The sequence below is a fragment of the Labrus bergylta genome, chromosome 10 (assembly GCF_963930695.1).
Source record: "Labrus bergylta chromosome 10, fLabBer1.1, whole genome shotgun sequence".
Taxonomy (NCBI): Eukaryota; Metazoa; Chordata; class Actinopteri; order Labriformes; family Labridae; genus Labrus; species Labrus bergylta.
The window spans coordinates 7,902,732-7,924,621 of record NC_089204.1 but is presented as its reverse complement, the minus strand read 5'-3'; the positions used below and the strand labels follow the sequence as shown (position 1 = coordinate 7,924,621).

The window sequence follows — 21,890 nt, the reverse complement described above, 5'->3', positions numbered from 1 at the left end:
GATTTATGAATTAAAACGCATCATAATCAAGCACCATTAAGCACAAGCAGTGGACAAAATTGTCCTTAGCTTGGGCTGCAGTCACCTGTGTCCTGAATTGTTGTGTTAGCATGCTAATGTTAGCGCTCTTTAGTTAGCTCGTAGCTTCACATTGCACATAAACTGACCCAGAATGATCGTGATCTAAAAACTCTTACTAACATCCAAATAATCAGTGAGTATGTTCTTCTTCTTCTCTCTAGTCATTGACTAAAACAGTTTTTATACCCAAGGGGAGGGTTGGAATACAGCCAGCGGGACTCGAGCTTCTCACTCATTGTAGACAGACTCAGAGACATTTACAGAGGATAGAATTGATTTATGATATATTTATGTGGAACATGTCGCACATTCTTCTATCTTAGCAGCGTGTGATAGTTTGGGGTTTTTTGTTTCAGTGTTTTTCGAATTGTTTTTGTCTTTTTGAAATATAAAACTCAATAAGAATAAATAAATAACTAGGATGTGTCATGTGTGTATCTGGAGGTTTGTGTGAAAGCTCTCTCAGAGTCTCTTCTCAGTTTCAGTTTTGACCCTTGAAGTCTGTTCCCACAGTTCTTTAAACCCCCAACGACAACATACACATTCATTATTTGTCTCCACAGCGGCTCTGATCCTCCTTCCCAGAACTCAACTCCTGACCTTCTGCTTTGCAGCCACATATAGTTTAAACACTCACACACAAACACACACAACCTCTCCGGCATGGCCAATATCAGTTTACATCCAAACCAACCAAGGGAATTCTCAGCACACTAGTTCACAAGTTTGCACCAGAGAATGAATCAGTGTGTCCCAGGAGAGCATCCGTGTTTAGTCAGAGTCTGCCGAGACACACTGAGCGGTCCAAGAGAGCGACGAGGAAACACACACGCCTCTCTCAAACTGAACCCTCCTACAGTATTATCTCAGTTCATATTTACAGCCAGTGCTGAATAAAGCACTACAGTACTCTATCAGGTGGACAGTGACAGGCAGCTGTCAGCTGTGGGACAAACGTTCCTCACTCCAGCAAAGAACATCAACGGGTTGTTGTAACCATGGTTCTTATGTCAGACGAATATGAACAGGCTGCAATAAAAGATCGAGACAGGCTACTTCAACTCACTCCACAGCATCATAAAATAAACTGTCGACACCCTGGTTTCTTCTTGTGATTCCCATGTTAATAATGAGCTGCCCAGTTCTTTAAGTGTCCCTGTAAATACACAACCCCTAAAGGTCCAATCAGTAAGATGTGTAGTGAGTGAAATGATAAAGTGACCTTACTATATGATCAGACATTAAGGAAACATGCTATGTTGAAGTGCTGGCTTCTCTGACAACAATGCAGCAGCCAGTATGTCCTCCTTCTAACTTTAGATTCTGGTCCTGAATGTTCTGGATTTGTTTGGACCAGAGAAGGTAGACAGTTTTAAGACACCCCCACACGGCCGTTTTGGACGCCCCTCGGTTTGCCAGATATGAGAGCAGTTATCAGGTCAACAGGTGTTGCAGCGATGGAAGCGGGCAAGAGAAGTGGTTCAGATAGAAGTGATTGTACCCGACCTAAAAAGCTTCTGCATGTTTCTAATAAGCTAAACACTGAAGAAAAACATCAGTAATCAGCTATCTTTTTATTTTAAACATCTTGTCGGCTTTATGTAGAAGTACACATGAAGCGTGTTATTCTAATGTCGGTGCAACAGCTGCCGTCATCACTCACACCTGATCCACCTGTCAGCCTCACTCAGGTGTGACAGAGACACGGTTGTTTGCAACAACACTGCTGATAACATCAATGAACCAATCACAGACAGGAAAAGACGACCTTACTGAACACCTGCCTGGAAAAGTCAACAATAGAAACGGACACGCTGCTTTTATAACTTTAGGAGAGAGTAAGAACGATCTGATGATTTTCTTCTCAGGAAAATAGAGTCTGCTCTTTTTTTTAGACGTGCTCCTTTTTTTACACCAACAAGAATTACACCTCCCTCCTGCTGTGATAGAATCCAGCATGCCCACATGATGTAACACATCCAGATTACCACTCCTAACTTAGTGTAGTGGAGCGACGGCTCTCGTCTGCAGACTCTGAGCCCGATCACTCGCTGGCTGCGCTTGAGGAAGTGCCGTAAACCCTAATTATAGTCAACCTGTCTGGCCCCTGCTCACCTCCTCTTAATGACACCAATCTGTCTCGCACAGAAAATCCATTCCCATCGTCCTACACAGATTTTTGTTATACCTCTGCATCAAAAACAGAACTTCTTAAGGCAGTAACATCAACCTTGATTGGCTTGAAATGACAGACTCCTCCTGACTTAGGTAAGTGGGCAAAAAAAAAAAAACATTATTCATTCTTAGTCTGCATGTATTCAGGACACAAAGGCACTAATGAGTTTGGGTCTCGAAATTAGTTTAAATGTTAGCCATCTAACTAGTTCCCAGTTTGATCTCAGCATAACTCGACCATGGCATGATCTTTTGACGTCAGTTAATGAAGACTGTAATGTTGTAGCATAAGCAACATGATGTCGAGCAAAATAGACAAGGGAGACTAGTCTATTCTCAGACAGCAGCTCACTGATTGCTGGAGAGGTATAGGGTTGCTACAAACCCGTTACTCTCCAAACTGGCTCGCAAATATTTGTGTGTACCAGGAACCTTTGTGCACTCTGAATGGTCGTTCTCGTCAGTAGGTAATATTATGACTAAAAAGAGAGCTGCACTTGATCCTGACAAAGTTGATAGACTTGTGTTTCCGACCTTCTGGTTCGGAGACGACCAACCACTGAGCCACAGCCGTCCCATTAAAGTTTCTCTGTCTGTTCCTCTTCAAGCTGGTCCACCACCTTCACACAGCTATGTGTGTGTATTTTGTTAAGCAGGAACATTTTATGTAATTTGATTATATTTAATTTCACAAATGACTTGTTTGTTTTGATGTACATGTTGACATTGTACAGCAGGCTGTTAATGAAAGTGCCTGCGGGACATGTGACATGATGATTTGACTTAGAAGCTAAATTTGGTTTCTGTTATTTCTTTCCAGAGTTTAATATAAAGATTTATATCGACACATGATGTTCGTTCCATATCGTTACGCCCCAAGTCTGCCTGCAATTTGTAGAAGGATTCATTCGTCTCCTACACACCTGTCATATGAAACAGATGTAGTACTTTTGTATACCACTGATGATTAAAATGACAGAAATTACATTGAAACAGTTGAAAAGTTTGTGTCACATTGTGATTTACCTGCAAATATGTTCTCAAAGTTACACCTGTTTATCTAACGAGATCAAGTTTTCAGTCTGTTGTCGAAAAGACAAACTGTCAGAAAATCCTGCCAAGAACTACAAAAACATACTGAGCCTGTTTTACAGTATTTACGGTATTTATAGTCCATCCGACTGGACCAACCAGTGTGTGCATTTAAACTTTGAACAATGACACCTGCATAAAGTGAAGCAGCTCCTAAAACAGAGGTGGGCAACTGGGGGCCACATTTTATTGTTTAATTCACTACAAATCTAAAGGATTGGAGACCTTTAAAACACAAAAGCATCCATTTTTAGAAGACTAATTTACTTTTTAAGCCTTATTAGTTATTAATCCATTACTATTGGATATTTGAGTATAAAAATCTAAATGTTTTAATTCATTCTGATGAAAGCTGTGTTGAAATATAACTTATTATAAATGTCTAATTGTGTGTTTCCTACACTTTGAAGAAGCAGGATTAAAATGTACGTGGCTCTCTTGGAAACCAAAGTTGCTCAAATCTTTTTTCCCAAAGAAACAAAACAAAACAAAACAAAACAAAACAAACAAACAAGAGCAATGATCTGCTTTCTGTCTGAATTAGCTTCATGCTAACAGAGGGTGTAACAAGTGTAGAGCTAAGCTGCTATTAAGCCATGTTTCAATACAACAAATTATGAATAATTTACTAAGTGACTCATGTTTAATGACTCTGAATCATTTTAATATCTGTTTGTCTCTGACGATGAGAGTCCTAGCTAAAGATGCTAAAGGCTAACAGCAGCGTTAATAATAGCCTTAGGTAACCTGAAGCTAACGTGACATCAAGTAGAATTCATGTCTCTCCTGTAAAGTTAAGGCAGACTCATCTTAGTTTAATTCACTTACATTTTTATTTCATAGTGCCACCATTAGCGTAAGCTATTTTTAAAACAAACTGCTCACTTTCCAGCTAGCAGACGGAGCTAACTCGTTAGCATGCGCTAGCTGACCGAGCTGCACTGATTAGCTTGTTTCCTGCGGACCTCCGTGAAGACACTCACCGTGGGAAAAGTTCCCGGTCTGGTTCTTGCAGTAACCGCAGCGATAACCATCATCTCCTCCGAAATATTCCACTATAGTGTAAGACTTGTTCCCTGCCATCTTCACTGAGGAGACCTGACAGCTCAGCTCGCCCGGTCCGGGGCTAACGACGCTTCCTGCCAAGCCCCGCCCACCGGCTCTACGTCATCAGTGCTGCGTTAAAAACGAGTGGGAGATTTGAAAGTCATCTGTCCAACAAAATATTTTTCATCTCAAACGCATTTACACGTATTACAACGTTGTAAACATGTTAACTTGTGACAGCCTTCAACAGGTCGGTTGCGACATGCCTTCCAAAAAAAATTATAAAAAATGTAAATCATTTACATTTTTTTATTTGACCCATTATTTTAAAAATATAAAAAAGCAGTGCAATAAGTGAAAAGAAAACAAATGTGTAAAAATAATGGATATGTGCTGCGTTATATGCTAACCACCTTTCATGTGGATTCCTACAGGTGTCTGAGCCAGGCAACATTTATCAAGTCATTTGAACAGCCAAACAAAAAGCTGAAAAAGCTTGCCGTCGGACGTGGTCACCTAGTGGTTCGTGTGCGTACCCCATTTGTGGATGTTAGTCCTCTAAATGGGTGGCCCGTGTTCGAATCCAACCTGTTTCTCCTTTGCCCTATGTCATTCCCCACTGTCTCTCTCTCTCCCTGATTTCTGACTGTCCATTGTCCTATCCAAATAAAAGGCCCAAAAATAAACCTTAATTGGTAAAACACCACTTTTTTGTTAAACCGGTCTCATAGTCGGCACTCACACATTCCAGTAAGGGTCCCACAGGCAGACATTTAATCCCGATTCACATTCATTTAGATTCATCACCGAAACAAACCCCAGATCACGTAAATATTCTTTTGTTTTAAATCTGTGGATAATCAACATGACTCCTCCAAACAAAACAAAATATTTAAGAGTGAAACAGACGTAAAGTTTGAATGTTGGTGTTTAGAAACGGTGTCACTGTGTAATCACTTTATACTGACTCAGCTCTGAAAACATTCAGTAAACTGTGACCTCAGGTTGTGACAGAAAACACAAAGCATCATGGGTAAAGAACTGTACAGTATATTTATTTATTAGAGGGAACAAAGAAAAAGTAACTGAACCAAAAGATCCTGCAAAACAACCGTTACAGTAAATCAGGAAGAGACGGAAGGAGACTTTTTCTTTGTAGAAAAATAAGTTAGAAAACCACAGCCGGGCGGCTCTGGTTTCTGCTGCCATAAAAATGACCTTAGAGAAGAAAGCGCTTTGTGTTTTGTACGTCACGCTTCCACACACACACACATAATGGAACATACACATCTTTAGTTTCCATAATTATGTCATCACTCAGCCCTGTAACAACCACTCACTCCTTTTCTCACTAATTAGCATCAATCTTTAAAAAACAGAGTTCGAGGTTTACGCACACGTTCATAAAAAACATGAACTTCTCGTCTGGCAACAGAAGCGTCTGTCCTGCATGCAGGTCGGTGGATTCTTACAGGTGATGAATGTAGCAGCAGCTGTGACGTTGAAGTGCTACTGTCACTTAAAAACTGTAAAACAAACTCTGCAGTTATCAGTTATTTCCCCTCCTGATGGCATTCCTTTGGCCAGGGTCTTAGCTGAAGCTCCCCTGAGGCACCGGGATGTTTTCATGAAGGTATTTCATGCTGCCCTGCTCAGAGAAGTCGGCCACAGTGTGCCCCTCACCTCGAAGGACCCATTTGGTGGTCAAAAGCCCCTCCAAGCCCACCGGACCTCTGGCGTGTATCCTCGCCGTGCTGATTCCAACCTCAGCTCCTGCAAAAGAGCGTTAATAAAAAGGTCACATATAAATAAATAAAATCCACTTAACCATGTTCCTCTAACTCTAATATGTGTCTCTAGTCTGTGTTCAAATCCCCCAAAGATGAGAAAAGTGCATCCTCTCCGTCTTTTGCCTTCTCCACTTTCTCCACAGAAAATGTGTGCTCAAACAGGCCGTTTGGAGATTTTCCCTTCATGACATCACAAAGGGCAGTAACACCTCCTCCAGGTGGGTGACACTCCCACAGCTAGGTGTTTGTTCAGCCCTCTGAGTCTGCCTTCTCACCGTAAGCAATAGGACATGGAGCGAGAAATTCCGAGTACACCCAAGCCCTTCCAGAGAGGTGGCGTGGTCAAACAGAGCACATTTACATATTTAAAGGTACAGACACAGAAACAGCCTATTCTGAGCAGGGCTGAAACAGAGGGGTTTATAGACATGATCAAATACAGGATCATAGCGGATTTAGAACAAGAAACTTCACACATGTTTTGAGGAGCTCTGAGACTTATTTACACTGAAGAAGAGGAGGATATGTGACCATTAACTTTTGTGGCACTTTTCTCGAGACAGTGGTAGCTAGATGCAGTTGATTTTTTAAGACTGAGTTGCAAAATGATTCCTGATGTAAGTGAGCAGCCATGCCTGACACGGTGCATACCTAATCCGAAGCGGTATCCATCTGCAAAGCGAGAGCTGGAGTTCCAGAAAACACAGGCGCTGTCCACCTGCTGCAGGAACTGCTCAGCCGTCTCCTCGCTCTCCGTGACGATGACGTCAGTGTGCGAGCTGCCGTATTTGTGGATGTGGTCCACGGCGTCCTGCATGCTGTCCACCACCTCGATGCAGCACTCCAGGTCTCCATACTCCGTCCTCAGAGACATCACCTCGGACGGGCTGAAGGTCAAATAGGACGCAAACCTGGGGCCTGCATGGATCTTTACCTGAGAGAGAAAACAGACGATGGTATCTCCAAGGTCGCACATATTGAACCACACGTTGTCGTGAGACACCGTGGCTGAACGTGGCGGCGTGCGTTTCTTACATGTTCTGTTCTCAGCATGTCGATGAGCTGGTCAAAGATGGGAGTTCTCAGTAGATCTCTGTGGATGAGCAGCGTCTCCATGGCGTTGCAGGCTGCAGGGTAGTCACACTTGGAGTCTCTGACTGAAAGAAAACACACAACGCTCTGAGAAGTGTTTTAACATTTAAGGTCACCGTGGACCGTTAAGAACCGCGACACTTTGACCCACGAGCGCTCGAAGAATACAAACAATAAAAACATTATTTCTTTTTCTTTCAGTTTGAAAGTACCGATCAAAGCACAGCAGGAACACATACCAACATCGATGGCTTTGTCTATGCTGGCGTCCTGGTCGATGTAGACGTGGCAGACGCCCTCGCTGTGACCGAGAACAGGGATGCCCTTCGCCGCCCGCTGGATGTTTCGGACCAGCTGAGACGAGCCGCGTGGAATGATCAGGTCGACCAGCTTGTCCAGCCTGCACAGATCGTCCACTTCTTCACGTGTGCTCACCTACGAGAGATCAGCGGAAGGTTAATAACAACAACCTTTATTTAGAGGAACTTTATTACAATCCAGGTAACGACGTGTTTCAAAAGGTAAGATGGCCGACGACCAGTTCAAACCGTTTATAAAGAATAAAATAATATCATGGAATCACATTATGCTTAATCAAGACACCGCCGTGTTAGATACTTGACGGTCTGACAGATCGTCGTTGTTAAGAAGAATTCACTGTTACGAAGAAAAAAAGACAGTTTCAAATCCCAGACTCTGGAGGACTCACTGTGATCACATCAACCACAGGAAGAAGTCTGCTTCATTTAACGAGGTCTGCAGGGGTTTATACATCGGGGGAGACTAGACCACCAACACACAAACGCACTGCACAGCGTAGCAGAGCCAGCCTCTCAGGATGGGATTCTGTGGTCCTCTTACATCTGAAGGACTTAGGACAGACCCCTTTGGAGGATGACACGGTGCACATCCTGACACGGGGACGAATGCTGGTTTGAAAAAGGGTTTTAAAGAAGCCAACCTTTAACCGAGGTGGCGGTCTGAGACACCATCTTTCACCAGCTGTTTTGAGTTCTCTCCCAAAACAACGGGAGCCCCAGTCCATCCTTGGACATGTGACCCCACCCCCCACAGACCACCGGGGGGGGGTTAACAACTCTAGACGACACCAGGTCAAAGACTCAGCTAACAACTCTGATGTGAGTCATCCTTCATTGTTAGCATGCTAATCATCCACAGAGGCTTAAATTTCCAGCTCTGCCCACCAGAACTGAAGAAGCTTCTCGGAGGATTAGAGGTGAAACAACATCATTTACTAAGTCTGGTTTCCATTAGATCGAGCTTCAAACTGACCACGACCTGGATGACTGAGATCCTGCACAGAGATTTAATGGTCTGTTTACTGCGGGAGGAGAGAGACGAGACGATAACGAGGAAAGAGGATTAAAGATGCAAACACTACGACAGAGGAATCTATAAAAGAGGAGAAGACACATCAGGAGGATTTGGATTGAGACGTTCAGTTAAGGTCCTGACACACCATATACCTTGCATTATTCTATTATTGTATTCCTTTATTTAACTGATGTAAATATGTTTGATTTTTAACTTCTTGTTATTTTTAATAAATATATTCCTGTTTCCTGTTTTCTTGAGCTGTTGTAACAAAAAGAATTCCCCCATGGGGGATCAATAAAGTTTATCTTTATCCTTATATTTACCAAGGAGACCATCAGCGGTCGGTCCTAGTTGGACCGTCGGTGAGCGATCATCGCCCTAGTTTTTGCGGTGTATCCAGCTACGTCGCTACCTGTTGTCCCCCGTTGGCCTTTTCTCGATCGTTGAGAGGAATCTCTCTGATTGGCTGTTGGGAGGTTTCATTTCTCTCCAGCTCTCCTCACAGGTTCAGTAAAGCCCCTTGAGCATGTCGCTGTAGTATCCATGCTTTCACCCATTAGTGCGGTTTCTCCTTATTTGTCTCCTCCGCCTCTTCTTTTCTTTTTCCACTGAAAGACCAAGAGCTGACAACACCAGCGCCATATTTAACTTTTTATCAGACATTATTCTCCATTAGTAGACGACCTATAATACAAGTGGTGAGCGACAGCGGTGTGAAAATGGTCTTCTCGTATCATAACAACGGACTACCTCCCCCTGCTGGCATGGAGAGTTATTTCCTCTCACTGCAGAACGTGCGTGGTGGTTGGCCCTCAGCTGTAGTCTTTGCGGTGTGTTCAAGTGCAACTTTTTGGCCAAGACGTGAAGCCACGCCACAGACGGCCTTCGTCGCCACTAGTTCTTTGCCGTCTGCTTGGTGCGTCAGGACCTTTATACATGAGCTTGTTCAGCGCTTTGCTAATGACTCGCTCTAACATCAACAACAGCCTCTTTGTTTAGCAGAAGAAATAAATCATTTTCAAATGATAGATTTCCTCAGTAAGTATTCGTGTGATAGTTGGGATAATGTACGGTGTAGTGAGCAGGTTTTTAATCGCAGAGGAAGGTTTCTATTCTGCATTAACAACCCGTTCACAACATCCCTAACCCCGTCAGTATTACCAGCTGGATGGCGTCCGTGACTCCATGAATGGAGAGAGCTTCCTGAGTGAGCTGGTGGAGGATTTTATTGGTGTGTGAAGCTTCTTTTCCCCCCTTCAGTAGCAACGCGTTCCCACTGGCTATAGCCAGAGCCGACACCTGAAACAGAGGAATAAAAACAGAACAATATGAAGAGTCATTTTCAACACAAAGACGTACAAATGAACCCTCTAAAGACCAGGAGCATCCGTCTTCTATGAATCCTTCCCAGGTGATGGAACATAAAAAATTCTACTTTTTTAAGTTTAGTGTTTGAAGTTCACATTAAACTTTTTGAAGTTTAACTCGTTAATCCAGAAGAGGATCCACAAGAAGCACGATCGCCCTCCCTCCCCATTCCCCCTCTGGTCTGCACTCACAGTTTCAAGACAAACCGGGCCTGAGCATGGTTACCGCTTGTACATAAGGTTGTAATACAACACATGCATGTCTTTATGTGATCATGAAGCATGCTCAGTTTATAAGACAGGACAACTTGGAATAACTACACCCAGTTTTATTGATGCGCTTCATGTAAACAGATGACACGCTAACATGGTTATCACAACACTGTTAAAACCCTCTCACCGTCTTTTTGTTACTTTTTAGGCCCCAGGTGTCCAGAAAGATAATTAAACTTTTTATGATTCTTAAATTGATGTCTGGATGGACCCACCTGTGGGAGACAGTCGGGGCGGGACTCAAAGATGACGAGCAGGACTCCGATGGGGACGGTGATCTGTTCCAGCTCCAGGTTGTTGGCCACCCTGGTCCTCCTCAGAACCCGACCCACGCTGTCTTTGGAGGACACGGCGAGCTGACGCAGGCCGATGGCGAGGCTGTTCAGCTTAGCGGTCGACAGACTGAGGCGGTTTATCATCGCCTGGGACATACGACCTGAGACGAGACAGAATAAAAACATTAAAACACTGAAGAGGTAACGAGACTGTAAGGCAGAAAACATGTTTCTAACAACAGCAGGAACTGGATGTTCACTGATTCTGAACTTTGTGATCTCTGCATCGTTTACAAATCTTTAGGTTTTTTTCTTCACAGTAGTTTGACCATTAAGGACTCAAACTATAATATGCAAAACAAGCTGTTTATGACATGAAAATCTATTTCTTTAGATCTACGGAGCCGAACATACAAACGAGGACTGCTGAAATCATCTGAAGAGTTTTGTAGGAAAGCCGTCTGCTCGCTTCAGACAACAACAGTTTGGTAGAGGAGAAGAAACACACGTTCACTGAGTTCACTGTTCAACCAGCTCGGTCTGACGCTCTGTTACACATACTGTATATTGAATCTTTTAAGACATTTTTCTGGACCTTGGAGACATGCAAAAATAATTGAGAAACACAACAAACTCTTTCTCTGTAACCTCAAAGCGTTTCTGCCCAACAACAGGGCGCAGAGCGACTTCTGCAAAAACCTATCTACATGATTATAGCGTTCACGATGTAAGGTATGATTTTAAGTTCAGCATGTGACTGCAGGACAGAGTTGACAACAAATGTCATAACAGGGAGATTAAAGCTAATCTTATATTTTTACTGAGGTTTCTGACTTCTTACTGACAGCACATCTGATGCTGAGCAGCGCTGACTTCATGCAAACCTGACCATCAGATGGTTGAAGAGTCCTAAATGTGCCAGAGTCTTTTCTGGGTGTGTACCTGAGGATGCAGCTAGCTCCAGGTCTCTCTTGTTGGCACTGAGGATCTCTTCTTTCTTCTCTGTTAGCAGCTCGGCAAGAGAGCAGATGATCTCACCTCTCTGGAAACACAAACACATCTCTCAGTTAGGAAAAACATTTGACAGACTGACGAGTCCTAAAAGTAACTACCCTTACAGCTACCCCTTACACCCTGACTGCAAAATAATCCGATGGCTTCCTGGTTGAAAGATAGTCCGTCCAGTCATCCGTTTTCCTCTGCTTATCTGAGTTCAAATGGGATATGATTTGTAATCCCTCCAGCGAACTGGGGGTCTAACCCGGGGTCTCCACCCAGTTGGATGTGCCTGGAAAACCTCCAAAGGAAGGCGACCATGAGGCATCTTTAGTCAGATGCTGAACCACCTCAGCTGGCTCCTTTAGATTTTAAAGGAGTAGCGGCTCTACTCCTAGCTCCTTCTAAATGTCTGAGCTCCTCCCCCTCTCTCTAAGACTGAGCCCAGGCACCCTCCAGAGGGAAGTCTTTACAGCCGTTTGTATCTGAGATCTTATTCTTTCGGTCACTACCCAAAGCTCATGATCACAGGTGAGGGTAGGAACATAGATCGACCGGTAAATGGAGAGCTTTGCCTTGAGGCTCAACTCCCTCTTCACCATGACAGCCTGATACAACACCCGCATTACTGCCGACGCTGAACCAATTAGCCTGTCCATCTCACGGTCCATCGTACCCTCACTGTGAACAAGACCTGAGATATAAAGACTCACTCCCCACCCGGCAGAGAACCATCGTTTGAGAGTTTAAAATGTAGTTTATTTGTCGAGTTCTTACCAAGAGTTGTAAACCCACTGTTGTAATCTTAATATTGCACTTAGAGAGCGAAGTGAATACGGTGCATCGAGTCTTATCATGACATTTTGAGCCGATGAGTAAATACTTGGTCCTCTACTTCAGGTGTCAGGATGCAAAGAGAGAGCAGGAAGCTCACCTGTTCAGGGTGCAGGGAGGCCAGAGTCCGGCCTGCATGTCGAGCCATCTCCGTCTGCTGCTCCACAGTCGGACCTGGTGGAGTCAAAAATAATCGATAGTAAAAAAACAACAACAGGTGTTTAAAAGGTTCACCTCAGACGGTAGTAGCATGGTGTACCTGCAGGTTTCACTTCAGAGAAGAAGGTGCCCACTTTCTTCCCCTCCATGATGTCCGTGATGACGTGACCCGTGACTTTAGGGTGTGTGCCGCTAGCGATGACCACCGACGTCCCGCCCTGCAGAGCCCACAGCGCTGCTTTCACCTGAGTCACACAACAGCGTAGACTTTATTTCATGCTTCTCATCATCAAACAGACGCCGTCCTGTTTACACTCTGAGGTTTCACTCAGGCCGTCAGGCTGACCTTGGCTTCCATGCCTCCGATGCCGACTCTGGACTTCGTTCCGTACTTGACTGACTGCTGGTCTCCAGGATAAAATATGTCAATGAGCTTAGCGTCGTCTGTTCCCGGGGGGCTGTCGTACAAACCTGCAGAAGGAGACCAAGTCATGAGCAAAGGGCCTTGCGGTAAAGAAACAGATTAGTCATTAAAGTGAGAAGTTAAAGACTGAAAGTCATACAGGTGAAGCATATTTTTTATAAATTAGCTTCTTCCTTTAGAGACCTGAGGAGAAGTGGAGACACGCAACTGTCATCATAATGCCCCGCCCCCCTCCCCTGAGGTATTGGCTGCGGTAAGAGCTTAAATTTCATCGTACTTTTCAGGGTTTGTTTCTAAAGCACAAATGAATTCTAATGCATGAAAAATGAATCCGATGAACTGTTCTTGTTTTACCTTCCACATCAGAGAGGGCGATGAGGAGGTCAGCTTTCATCTCTACGGCGAGCCGAGCAGCCAGGCTGTCGTTATCTTTGATGCTTATCACCTGAAACACAAAACATTTATTTAGCCACAAGTTCAATACATTAGTCTCATATAAATCTGTACAATAACAGTTTAGCAGTATCGGTACCATGCAACCAAAACTAGCGAGTCATTTTCAGTGACCAGCAACTCAGTGACCGGTCTGTGCGAAACAAAAAGACTGAACTCTTCATCAATGAATAAGAAGAGAATATGTAAAGTTAAAAATGCCCCACAGAGGTTGTAGTCCTTGATGCGTCGGCCCTGGGTTCAAGTCCGACCTCGGCCCTTTGCTGCTTGTCGTCATCCCCCCCTCCTCCTCCCAACGTTTCCTGTCTCTCTTCAGTCCGATCTAATAAAGGCAACGCGTTTCATTCATGCACACCACCATCACATTGAGCATTCCCAGCATGCACTTCACACAGTACTGACATTCACCCCCTGCAGGTCGCTGTTGGGAACAGGGGGAGGGACGACGGCATCGTTGGTGTTGATGATCGGGACGATGTTCATCCTCAGCAGCTCATGCAGCGTGCTGTTCAGGTTACGACGCTTCTGCTCATCGTGGAAGTCCAGGTTTGTGACAAGAATCTGGAGACAGAAAAGAACGAAAAAATCAGATTTGAATCGTTCGTTCTGCATTTTTTATGGAGCGAGATAGAAGAGTGTGTACCTGAGCAGTGCAGGTGCTGTACTGAGTGAACATGGCTTCATACAACGCCATCAGACCGCTCTGTCCTGCAGCTGCACACGCCCTCGCCTCCAGAACTGGCACTGACTGAAAAACAGAGATTTCACTCAAGTTGGAAACGGTCTCAATAACTCTAATAAATTCTAAAATCTGCAGAGATGATTTTTCACCATTTCTTTCAGCTGGTTCTGTCCAGAATGCAGCGCCTGTCTGACGCTCTGAGACAGAAGGATCTCATGTCTCAGTCTCTGCTTCCCGAACGCCACGGCTCCGCTCGTTACAATCATCATCTCTCTGCCCTGATTCTGCAGCACGGCCACCTGAGAACACGCACAGGATGTAACGTTCAAGTGTTTGTTTTGCATCCTCAACCTGGCTCCTTCAGCCCTTATCATCACAAACCCTCTGTTGTCTACATCAAACAGCATTAATGTGGCGTCACCTGCTCCACTATGGAGGCCAGACGTCCCAGTGCCAGCCCGCACTCATCTCCCCGGGTCACCACAGCACTCCCCAACTTCACCACGATACGTTTGGCCTGTTTTAACTCACTACGGTGGACAAAAGATTTCCCATGAGGCCGCGGGAGAGAGACTGCAGAGAGAAACAGAAGAGCATTTATTACTGATCATCTGTATTTAGTAAAACATCCAACCATTATCTATTCTGCTTTTTCCCGTCGGGGTCGCGGGCTGGAGCTGATCCCAGCTGTCATTCAGCAGGGTTTGATTTATGACAAAGCTGTTGATACATACATTTGTTCTGAGAAAACGTTCTGATGGAGACTGGATGGATGTACGACAGCCTGTTTCTGGGGGGCAGGCGGGAGCAGAGGGCCAGCCTGGCAAACATGGCACTGACACCTGAGGACTCCTGTGAGGTAGAAACACAGAGCAGGGTCAGGTCACTCTGACAGGTCAATGACCTCCTCTCAGATAAAGTGTTATATGACTGACTTATACTACACCTGACACGCATTAATCATTACAAAACTACAACTATTATTCATAAAACAGGCACATGTGACTGCCTGGAGAGCCTTGCATCATCTTCATGAGTTTATAAGGTTTGTTATTGGATCTTTCTTCAAGTTTACTGACCTAGTAAAAGGATATTTAGATTAGCTTAGCATTAGCCACAATGCAGCTGTTGTTGTGTTGTTTACACAAACAAACTGTAACATCTGTGAAGTCTGCAGGTGAGTAAATAAAGCTAACAGACTGTAGCTACATGTAGCTGCTGTCACAACGTTCCCGGGGCTAGCACAAACTAGCTTAGCATCAGCTACTATGAGCTAACTAGCTGCCTAGCAACGCTGTTAATCACGACAATCATATTCTGTATTAAAAGCTTTTCTTACCTGATAGAGTGGAAATATAGAAACCACGTGAGCTACACCTGAGAGAACTGAGAGGAGACACGTATTCAGCCGGACTGTCGCTGCTCCGCTGCCACATCCACAGCCCACGTTGGATGGGAAGAGCCGCAAGTCAGTCTACGTCACGAACGTCGTTTACGTAAGTTATATGGATACGTACATGTTTACGTTCAGTGTTACGTACGATGACATTCGCCCTGCACTCGTGTGTTGTCAGGAAAGCCGGTTGAATGAGTTTCTGACGAGATAAACAGGTAAGAGAGAAACTACGGAAGAGGATTAGGGCCAAAAAGACTGTAAATAAGACCAAAGACTGTAAAAACTGTTTTTATTATATTATTTAACCAGGTTAGTCCCATTGAGATTAAGAACCTCTTTTCCCAGGGAGACCGAGCCGAGACAAGCAGCTGCAAAAACACAAAGTACAATTTACAAAACGCCAAATATTGCATTAAAAGAGAATCATCTATGAGTGAAATCTGGGAGTCGGGCCATAAATCCTACATTTCCTTGAGTGTCCACTAGAGGCTGGCTGCAGAAGCACAGGAAGTCACATACACACCCATTCTAAAAAGCCTGTTTTTACAGCAGAGATTAACATGTTTGCAGCCTGGTTCAAAAAAACAAATAGGTCTGATTAGTTCATGTCTCGATCGACACACACTGTACGGGGGGTGAATGTTTTGATGACTCATCAGTTTTGATTTGATGAACGATACGTGTTAGTTAGGAGCGTAGCTGATGGAGAGGCAGGTGCGGTGTAACGGTTTGTCAAGATCCCACAAAATGATGTAGGCTATTATTTATAATAAATATAAAAAGAAACAGCAAAAATACTAACAGTAAAGAGGGAGACATGATACATATTGTGAGGTGAGATATAGATCTCGTATAGATGTTCATTTGTTTGTTTGAATTTCTCGTGATTTTTACATCTAGATGTTTTTTTTATTTAATCTAATCCAGTGTTTTGGAAACGGTCCTTTCATTGTGTGTGTTTTCCTGAGAGTCAATGGCCCGAAACGCTGCTGGAAGACCTCAGCTCCTCTTTAGTAATCCGACTCTGAGGCACATGAGCGGCTGTGAAACATTCATGAGCCAGAGTCCAGAGGCGCAGAGCTCCCTGAGCTGCTACGACAGGTGAGAGTCGAGTCATGGGGACTGTGGAGGAATCTCTAAAGTGTCCCGTCTGCCAGGACTTCTTCACAGATCCTGTGACGCTGCCGTGTGGACATGACTTCTGTCTCACCTGCATCCAGGCTGTGTGGGAGACAGACGAGTCTGCTCAGGGTCCCTGCTTCTGTCCAGAGTGTCAGATCTTCCTCTCCTCTGACCTCCCTCTGCAGGTAGGCTTGTCATGGTGACAAAATGTTCAACTGTGATATGATTCTAGTAGAAATCAAAAGATAAAGATACCTTTTTCCCAATTTTGGAAACTATTGCTTTAAATGATCAAGAATTACAAGCAATTTTAATTTCACACCTTACACCTAGTGGTTAAAATTGGTACTGCAGTCCAAAATTCTAAACATTGTAGAGAGTTGTCTCCCTCCGCCCCCCTCCTCTCTAGAGTAGATGCTCACACAGGTTCCCATGTGGTGGACACTGAAGCTTCAGTGTTTATCCAGCTCTGCATCGGTCTGTAAACCTTTCTGTGTTCTAACCTCTCTCCATTTTTCAAAAGCATCTCCAATATTGATCCTAGTTTGAGCACGTTTCTGCTCGTGGAGCTTATTAGAAACATGCAGAGGCTTTTTAGGTCGGGTACAATCACTTCTATCTGAACCACTTCTCTTGCCCGCTTCCATCACTGCAACACCTGTTGGTTTGTCCTGATAACTGCTCTCATATCTGACAAACCGAGGGGCGTCCTAAAGGGCCGTGTGGGGGTGCCTTAAAACCGTCTACCTTCTCTGGTCCAAACAAATCCAGAGCATTCAGGACCAGAATCTAAAGTTAGAAGGAGGACATACTGGCTGCTGCATTGTTGTCAGAGATACTGTGCATCATTAACATAACAGTGATTGGATCCTTTTAAGTATCAAACATGTTGAAAACATTATGTGCAGGTGAACAGCAGCCTTCAGACCAGAGTGAAGGACTTTACCTCTAACAGGACGTCAGCAGCAGAAAGAGAGAGCAGGGCGACCAAATCATCTTCCCCGATCCTCTGTGATCACTGCATAGAGACTCCGTCTGTAGCCATCAAGACCTGTCTCACCTGTGACGCCTCGCTGTGTCAGGCCCACGCCCTGCAGCACCAGCAGAGGTCTGCTCTGAGGGAGCACACGGTGGTGGAGGTGACGGGGGATCTTCTGTCTCTGAAGTGCAGGGAGCACCGCGATGAGCTCAAACTCTTCTGCACAGAAGAGAGAGTCCCTGTGTGCTGCCTGTGTGTGCTGGTCGGCACGCACAAGAACCACCGGGCGCTGCAGCTGCACGAGGCCTGTGCAGACTTCAAGGTGAATCATTTGTGGCATGTGTGTTCTTTGAGTTATCACTGTATTCTTTGTCACTCCTATAGGTCTGTTGTATTTCTGTGTTTAGAGCATGTTGGAGAGCACCATGAGCCAGCTGCTGAAGAGGAGAGGGGAAGCAGAACACACCATCAAAGACCTGGAGTCACTGTACACAGAAACAGTGGTACAGAAAATATAAATGTTTCTTCATGAAATCCAGCCGTCTTTGCGCCTTAACATTATGTTTTATTTCCTAGAAGTCTGCTGCAGAAATCAGGGAGAGAGTGTCGGATAAGTACAGCAGGATCCGTGTGGTCCTGGATGGAGACGAGCGTCTGATGATGCAGATTTTAGACGCAGAAGAGACGTACATGACAGAGTGGTTGGAGGCTCAGAGGGGAAACATGGAGGCTCACATTAAAGAGATCGACAGACTGAGAGCCTCCAGCAAATCTCTCCTCCAGGAAACAAACCATCTCAGATTCCTGCAGGTGGTTCATGTTTTATTCCGTCTTTGAAAGGTGCTAATATTAAAAGTTTAAAATGAAAAGGGGGCATCAAGACTTAGGGAACTCATCTGGCCTCATAGACTCTCAACATTACTTTGATATTAACCTTTATGCAGGTTGCTATGTTGGCTGGGTTGCTATGTTACACAAAGACAAACTCCTGATTCATGTTTTATTGTGATTATTGACGATTTTCTTATAAATGCTGTTTAATAGTTTTCCATTGTTGCAGTATTTGAGTAATGCATGACCTGTTTGTTTCAAACAGCAAATCAGAGCACAGAGTCTTTGGTGAGTTGATGTCACTTATTTTTGATTTCAGCAGTTATCATAAAGTTATAGTTAAAGTCTGTCCAGGGATTATTTTAAGTGTTTTTGTTTCGTGTGCAGAGCTTAAAATGACGAGAAAGATTTTCTCACTCTGCTTGTGATTCTGCAGCGACCCTTTGGATTTAGCACCGATCCAGGAAGTAGACCGAGCCCTCTGTGACCCGGAGAAGATGAGGACAGTGGAGAAGCTGGTGGATGACCTCTCCGTGGCTCTGTCCCAACACTTTCCTCGAATGTGGTCATGTCAGAACCCGACCTTTCTCAGTCCAAAGTAAACTCCCTCTATCGCTGTGTTTGTGTGCTGAATGTGGGTTTTTTATTTGCAGATCTAAGTTCTCCTGCGCTGGACTGCAGCACAGCCCATCCCAAACTGGAGATATCAAGTGACAGGAGGCAGGTGTTCTGGAGGAGGCAGCCCGTCCCTGAAGCTCTGAGCCCTCGGCCGTACGACTCCCAGTACAGCGTCCTGGCTCAGGACAGTTTCACTGCTGGTCGACATTACTGGGAGGTCATCGTTCAGGAGAAACCGTACTGGCTGATCGGCGTCACCACAGGGTCAGGGGATAAAACAGATCATCAGAGTCAGAGTTCTTCCAGCGTGAATTTGAACAGCACATCCTGGTGCATCTACCACGGAGATGGACAGTACCTGGCCTGTCACGACACCCAGGAGAAGCAGCTGTCAGTGGGGAGGAGGGTCAGGAAGCTGGGCATTCTCGCAAACCTCCTGAAGGGGGAGCTGTCGTTCTATGATGCTGATTCTATGAGCCTGCTTCACACTTTCTGTGTGCAGTGCACAGAGCCTCTGTTCCCCATGTTGAACCCCTGCATCGACATGAACGGACTGAACCAGCAGCCGCTCATTTTGTTTTACATCAAAGACCTCTGAGATCAAATTTAAAGACAAACCACGGCCGGCTTTAGTGACTATTGGTTCAAAGATTGCATTTTTTAAAAACTCTCTGCCCAATCATCAGTCAAATAAACACATTGATCTTCTGTCGGTGAGAGCAGGGGCATGTCCAGGGGGTCACTGACTCATGAAGGGGTCGGTATGACGGTGTGGTTTCAACCCGATAAGCTGCTCCAATGATTTTCTGGCATGTTTGAAGTTTTGGTCGTACGACTGAACACGCTCACAGAGTGAGAGCAGAGCCATGAGCCGATTCCCTGACTTCAGGACTTTTTCCCCCTGATTGTGTCTGCACAAACTAAAAGACAACGTCTGAAATCACAATGGCAACAGCAGGCATGTCTGTTTAACGCCTCTGATCATGAAAAAACATTGGCAGGAAATATCAGCGGACCTCCAGCTGACAGGAAATACAAGTTATGATTGAAGTTTCCACAGGCGGCCGTCACTGTAGTTTGAGCTAAGATGCTTCACGTTATATGAGAGAGAGCTTAAATTAAATACTGCATTTTTGTGTTTTATGGATTTATTTCTAGTTTTATTCATGTTTTATGGAAAGCTGTGGTTGACTGTTTCGTCCCGCGAATTCCTAAGGGGAGTGGGGAACCACAATTAAAAACAAAACCTGCAAGGAAAAATGGAGACCAGAAAGTTTAACCACAAAAAATGTAAATATTTAATAAGAAAAAGCACCAAAATTGACAACAGAGAACAAGCTTCCTGTAATGAATAAAGAATTTATTGTATTATTTGGGGAGCATTTATCAGACATTCGGATTTGAACCTACAGCCGGCACAATGAAGACTATGGCCTCTGTACATGGTGCGTGCAACATAACCGTTAGGCTAGACGCCCCCCCCCCCCTTTAAAGAATAAAATAAAGAATAGTGTTGTAGTACTCAAAATCAGTCTTTGTCTCAAGACCGGTCTCCAGACCACTTTTTAAAGGTCTCCACTCTGACTCTAAAGTATTTTTACTCTGTCTTGGTCTCGCCCTGCCTTAGTCTTGGTCTTGACTCAGTCTCTGAGCTTTCTGGTCTGGGGTACGTCTTGGTCTTGGGTAGTGTGGTCTTGACTACAACACTACTACAGAAAAACACAGAAGCCGATGGTTTCTCGATACGAAGCTTGAAGGACTAAATAAAAAAAGCTAATAAACTAAGTTCTGAGTCCACGCATCACTCCCTCCACTGAAGGAGAAACAGAGGACCAGGTTTCAGCACACCGGTCCTGCACATACAAATCACTCAGCAGGCACTTTTATCCAAAACAACAAACATCAGAGAGTAAGAGCAACACAACAAGGATCAAACAACAGCTACATACGATAGAAAACCCCCCACTAGGCCCCGGCCACACTGCCACTATCCGTACTGCTGCAGCCAGGTGAGCCCAAAGAACCGTCCTCTGCCGGAGAGCTGGGCGGAGCACCAATCTGAAGAGCCAATGAGAAAAGAGAGGGAGGGGATAGACAACGACACAGACAGCCCAACACGTTGACTCATCTATGTTTCTAATGATCGTTTCAGTGAGTGCAGTTTTGAACTATTTAATCATAGTAAGTGGTATCAGTTCCATCCACAGAGAGCGTTCTGCTCTGCAGTGAAGTCGATCATTTAATGCCGCAGCTCTCCGGTCTGACTGGATGTGGTTCACAGAGTCAATGACCCGAGTGTAAGTGGGCGTCCCCTCAGCTCAGCAGACCAGAGGACATGCACGCCTCCATCACATGTCAGCGGCCTGCAGAGCCATGAAACTACAGAGGAAGGTCGAATAACATGAGCGGGGATAACGCCGCACAAGAGACAAAGGATCCTGTAATATCTGTCTTCGAAACGTACTTTTTAAAATCCTGTCTCCACGTGTCAGCTTCTTCTTTCGAACCTCGAGTGTCTCCCTCGAAGGAACCAGCCACAAACCATCCAACATCAACCAGGACATTCCTGAGACTTCAAACAATCTGATCTGAGTACTCATGTTCTTTAAGTATGTTCTTTAAATCTAGAATCAAAGGCAGCAACTACAAATGTAAAATAAACCTAAAGTCACGTTTCCACTGAAAGCACAGCAGAGTTTTAGTTCCAGGATCTCCATTTAGGAAATCCATTTAGATGCATTCCTTCTCTTCATTCACACAAAGGTTTAAAGATCTTATTTTTTTGTTTCTTAAACTTCAGATCTTCAGTCATAATCCTCACCGAAAGAGAAAGAGATTCAGAGAGAGTGAGAGAGAGTGAGAACCA

General features: G+C 44.6%; 3 protein-coding genes across 7 annotated transcripts in view; 1 reads left to right on the top strand and 2 right to left on the bottom strand.

The window, feature by feature from the left end:
* LOC109987214 (arginyl-tRNA--protein transferase 1) overlaps positions 1 to 4,503 on the bottom strand; it is a 61,340-nt gene extending 56,837 nt beyond the window's left edge. For 3 of the 4 annotated variants that reach the window (XM_020638231.3, XM_020638232.3, XM_020638233.3), the window contains exon 1: positions 4,332 to 4,502. In XM_020638231.3, coding sequence (XP_020493887.2) covers positions 4,332 to 4,431 — 100 coding nt within the window. In that variant the 5' untranslated portion in view covers positions 4,432 to 4,502. Of the gene's footprint in view, positions 1 to 4,331 lie in introns of all 4 variants that reach the window. The other variant, XM_029278114.2, reaches the window with a different exon arrangement.
* Positions 4,504 to 5,429: 926 nt separating this feature from the next.
* On the bottom strand, positions 5,430 to 15,551 carry LOC109987223 (delta-1-pyrroline-5-carboxylate synthase). Of its 2 annotated transcripts, none has more exons than XM_020638242.3 (17): positions 15,418 to 15,551; positions 14,813 to 14,930; positions 14,500 to 14,651; positions 14,228 to 14,377; positions 14,040 to 14,144; positions 13,799 to 13,957; positions 13,298 to 13,388; positions 12,866 to 12,990; positions 12,620 to 12,764; positions 12,461 to 12,534; positions 11,473 to 11,572; positions 10,471 to 10,691; positions 9,777 to 9,914; positions 7,517 to 7,712; positions 7,221 to 7,342; positions 6,837 to 7,119; positions 5,430 to 6,168 (listed from the first exon to the last, which is right to left on the bottom strand). In XM_020638242.3, the coding sequence occupies exons 2-17, from the start codon at positions 14,907 to 14,909 to the stop codon at positions 5,987 to 5,989; spliced, it is 2,340 nt and encodes a 779-aa protein (XP_020493898.1). In that variant the 5' UTR covers positions 14,910 to 14,930; positions 15,418 to 15,551; the 3' UTR covers positions 5,430 to 5,986. The 2 variants fall into 2 exon arrangements, with proteins under 2 accessions (XP_020493898.1, XP_065815751.1); XM_065959679.1 differs by having other exon boundaries at positions 13,805 to 13,957.
* Positions 15,552 to 15,683: 132 nt separating this feature from the next.
* LOC109987217 (nuclear factor 7, brain-like) lies at positions 15,684 to 20,171 on the top strand. The gene is made up of 7 exons (XM_029278110.2): positions 15,684 to 16,781; positions 17,505 to 17,897; positions 17,983 to 18,078; positions 18,152 to 18,385; positions 18,672 to 18,694; positions 18,843 to 18,976; positions 19,060 to 20,171. The coding sequence occupies exons 1-7, from the start codon at positions 16,590 to 16,592 to the stop codon at positions 19,620 to 19,622; spliced, it is 1,635 nt and encodes a 544-aa protein (XP_029133943.2). The 5' UTR covers positions 15,684 to 16,589; the 3' UTR covers positions 19,623 to 20,171.
* The last annotated feature ends 1,719 nt before the right edge of the window (positions 20,172 to 21,890 follow it).